Raw genomic sequence first — 2,354 nt, forward strand, 5'->3', positions numbered from 1 at the left:
ACTGGCGCAGTCAACAGCTCACCCACCGTCATCATCCAGAGACGCAGATCGCGCGTGGTTGATTGCCGGTACCCTGCCCCTCCAGCCTGGTCTTCTGAAACGCAGTTGCACTCTGACACGCCTCCCCCTCATTTGCTTGTACTCAGCTATGCCGCGGTAGTGCCATGCCGGAGCTCTGCGAAAACGAACCTTTTTTCCACAACGTCCGAGAGTTGTGTACTTGTCTTGTTTGAATCCACCCCGATTGCGGTGCTCTATGGCCCCGTGATGAGTAAACTGACATGCGTGGTCGTCCAGGGTGGGGCAGTTGCGCATCTCGCTCGACTCAGGCGAAAGGCGGTGGAACAACCGAGCTTCTGAGACGGAACCATAAGTCTGCTTATAAGATGGCATCCTATAGGAAGAAAAGGACAACACGTGAATGTAATTTGTCTCCGACCTCAAAAACTGGTCACGAGTTGACAGAGTCAAAAGAGATTGCTTTTCCTCCCTCCATGTGGAGGTGAGAACTAGGCCTGGGCCCGTTTGATTCAACAAAGACTTGAACTGGGGGAGGGTTCATGGTTGTCGGCTACTGTGTGAGGTAGTACACACGCACATATACCACGGTTACCTGTATATATTTTACCTTTTTCAGGGGCGCCACGAGCATCATGAGCATGAACGGCCGTCTCTGGCCCCGCAGCACCGGGCCCAACCCAGCCCAAGCCTTTGCGACTCGCCAAAAAAAAATGGCAAAATAACAATGTTGGGAAGCGCGTGGGTAGTGTGGAAAGCAGCCAGATCCCGAGGTGGCGGTCTCAACGACGGCTATGCGGCTATTGTTTTTTCTTTTCTTTTCGAGGCGCACTTCTCAATGCATTTGTTGAAACCGAGTGCCTGGACTTTTGTTGATTCCCGCGTCTGAATCGAGGGGGAGAGTGGGGGGGGGGGGGGGGGGTTGGGGGGTTGTGGTTGCAATGCCATGTACCTGTAATGTTCCGTGTACGTTAATTCCGCCCTTGGATCTGACGAGACCCTTTTTTTTTCTTGTCCTCGTTGTCTCGTCTAAAGACGATTGTGTAGCCTGAGGAGGGAAGGATTCGGTGCATGATCGCGTAGAGCGAAGCGAGGCAAGGGTGTTGGTGTTGGTGTCGGTGTCTGTCTACTAGTGTCTACCTATACATGTACTGTACCATGCCATGTACATCAAACTCCAGCTCTGCAGCTGTCTGGCTTTGCTCTACCCACCTACACAGTACAGTGCATGGAGCCGTGGAAAGTCGGGGGAAAGGAGCGAGACCAGGTAAACATCGGCTACCGGTAGCCACCATGCCAACTCTACGCATGCCATTGTTTCGCAGAGCGCAAAGCGCCGCTGGTGCGAACCATGGGTGCAAAGTTTACAGTAGAGCGGCCGATTGACGTTCCGCTGAAGCTTCTTTCATGTTCGCAGCAGATCGCCACGCGGTGAAGGGGCTCATCGGCCATCTACCTAGCAGGCAGCCAATACTGTCTTGTCGGACACACACAAACACAAACACACCTCGCGCGAACCGTGTGCCTAAGCCAGGAGCAGCGCAAAGTATATTCAATAGCGTGAACGCTACACCACAGAGCAAAAAGTCATCCCGACTTCCCCCCTCCCGCCACCACCTAAACTCGCTCGTAGTCCCAAGCCCGAGGCGAGAGATTTCCCCATGAGGCCCATGGTAGATACCGTAGTCGATAGCAATATTGTTTAAAAAAAACCCCCTCCCACAAAGCCAATGTTCCATGGACGGCCCCCCGATAGAGTTTCCAACCGACCATCACGCCCGTGACAAGTGATTGGGCAAACGTTTGAAATGATCCTCCCGCTCTCTGTTTTCCCCGAGCCGGGAGAGCCAGAGGCTTGTCTGGATTCGGATTCGCTCGTTGTAGCCGCGTGGACACTTGGATGTTGATGAGGAGAAGAGTTCCCAATCTTTTGCGTGGTGTGTATGTCGTATGTCGTATGTCGTATGTATCCCCATGTATTCCATGGTATGTGCATGCACATATCCCTACATGCCATTTGTCACAGCTAATTCGGACGTCTCGCCCATCTGCTGTTCTGGCACCGTTGACCCTGACGGTAGGCAGGTATGGTAGATAGGTATGGTAGGTAGGCCAGGAGTAACGACGCAAGGTACCAGGCCCCCTACCGGTACCCTACCCTCCCTACCACTAGCACATTACATCCCACGATTCACAAATCCCACCCCCTACCGTACACACCATGTCCTCCAAATCCGAATCCGACAGAAACCCCCCCCGAGTCCAGGGCATGACACCAGAGCGCGCGCGCACAGAGACTGGGAGATGGAAACGCCAACATGCACCCAGACGATCGC

General features: G+C 53.7%; 1 protein-coding gene across 1 annotated transcript; it reads right to left on the bottom strand.

The window, feature by feature from the left end:
• Nucleotides 1-810: 810 nt before the first annotated feature.
• On the bottom strand, nucleotides 811-1,357 carry IAQ61_000354 (uncharacterized protein; the record flags this gene model as incomplete). The annotated part of the gene is made up of 3 exons (XM_066094638.1): nucleotides 1,176-1,357; nucleotides 971-1,144; nucleotides 811-879 (listed from the first exon to the last, which is right to left on the bottom strand). The coding sequence occupies exons 1-3, from the start codon at nucleotides 1,326-1,328 to the stop codon at nucleotides 811-813; spliced, it is 396 nt and encodes a 131-aa protein (XP_065955491.1). The 5' UTR covers nucleotides 1,329-1,357.
• Between the last annotated feature and the right edge of the window lie 997 nt (nucleotides 1,358-2,354).

The sequence above is a fragment of the Plenodomus lingam genome (assembly GCF_022343315.1).
Source record: "Plenodomus lingam strain CAN1 chromosome Unknown contig_1, whole genome shotgun sequence".
Classification (NCBI taxonomy): Eukaryota; Fungi; Ascomycota; class Dothideomycetes; order Pleosporales; family Leptosphaeriaceae; genus Plenodomus; species Plenodomus lingam.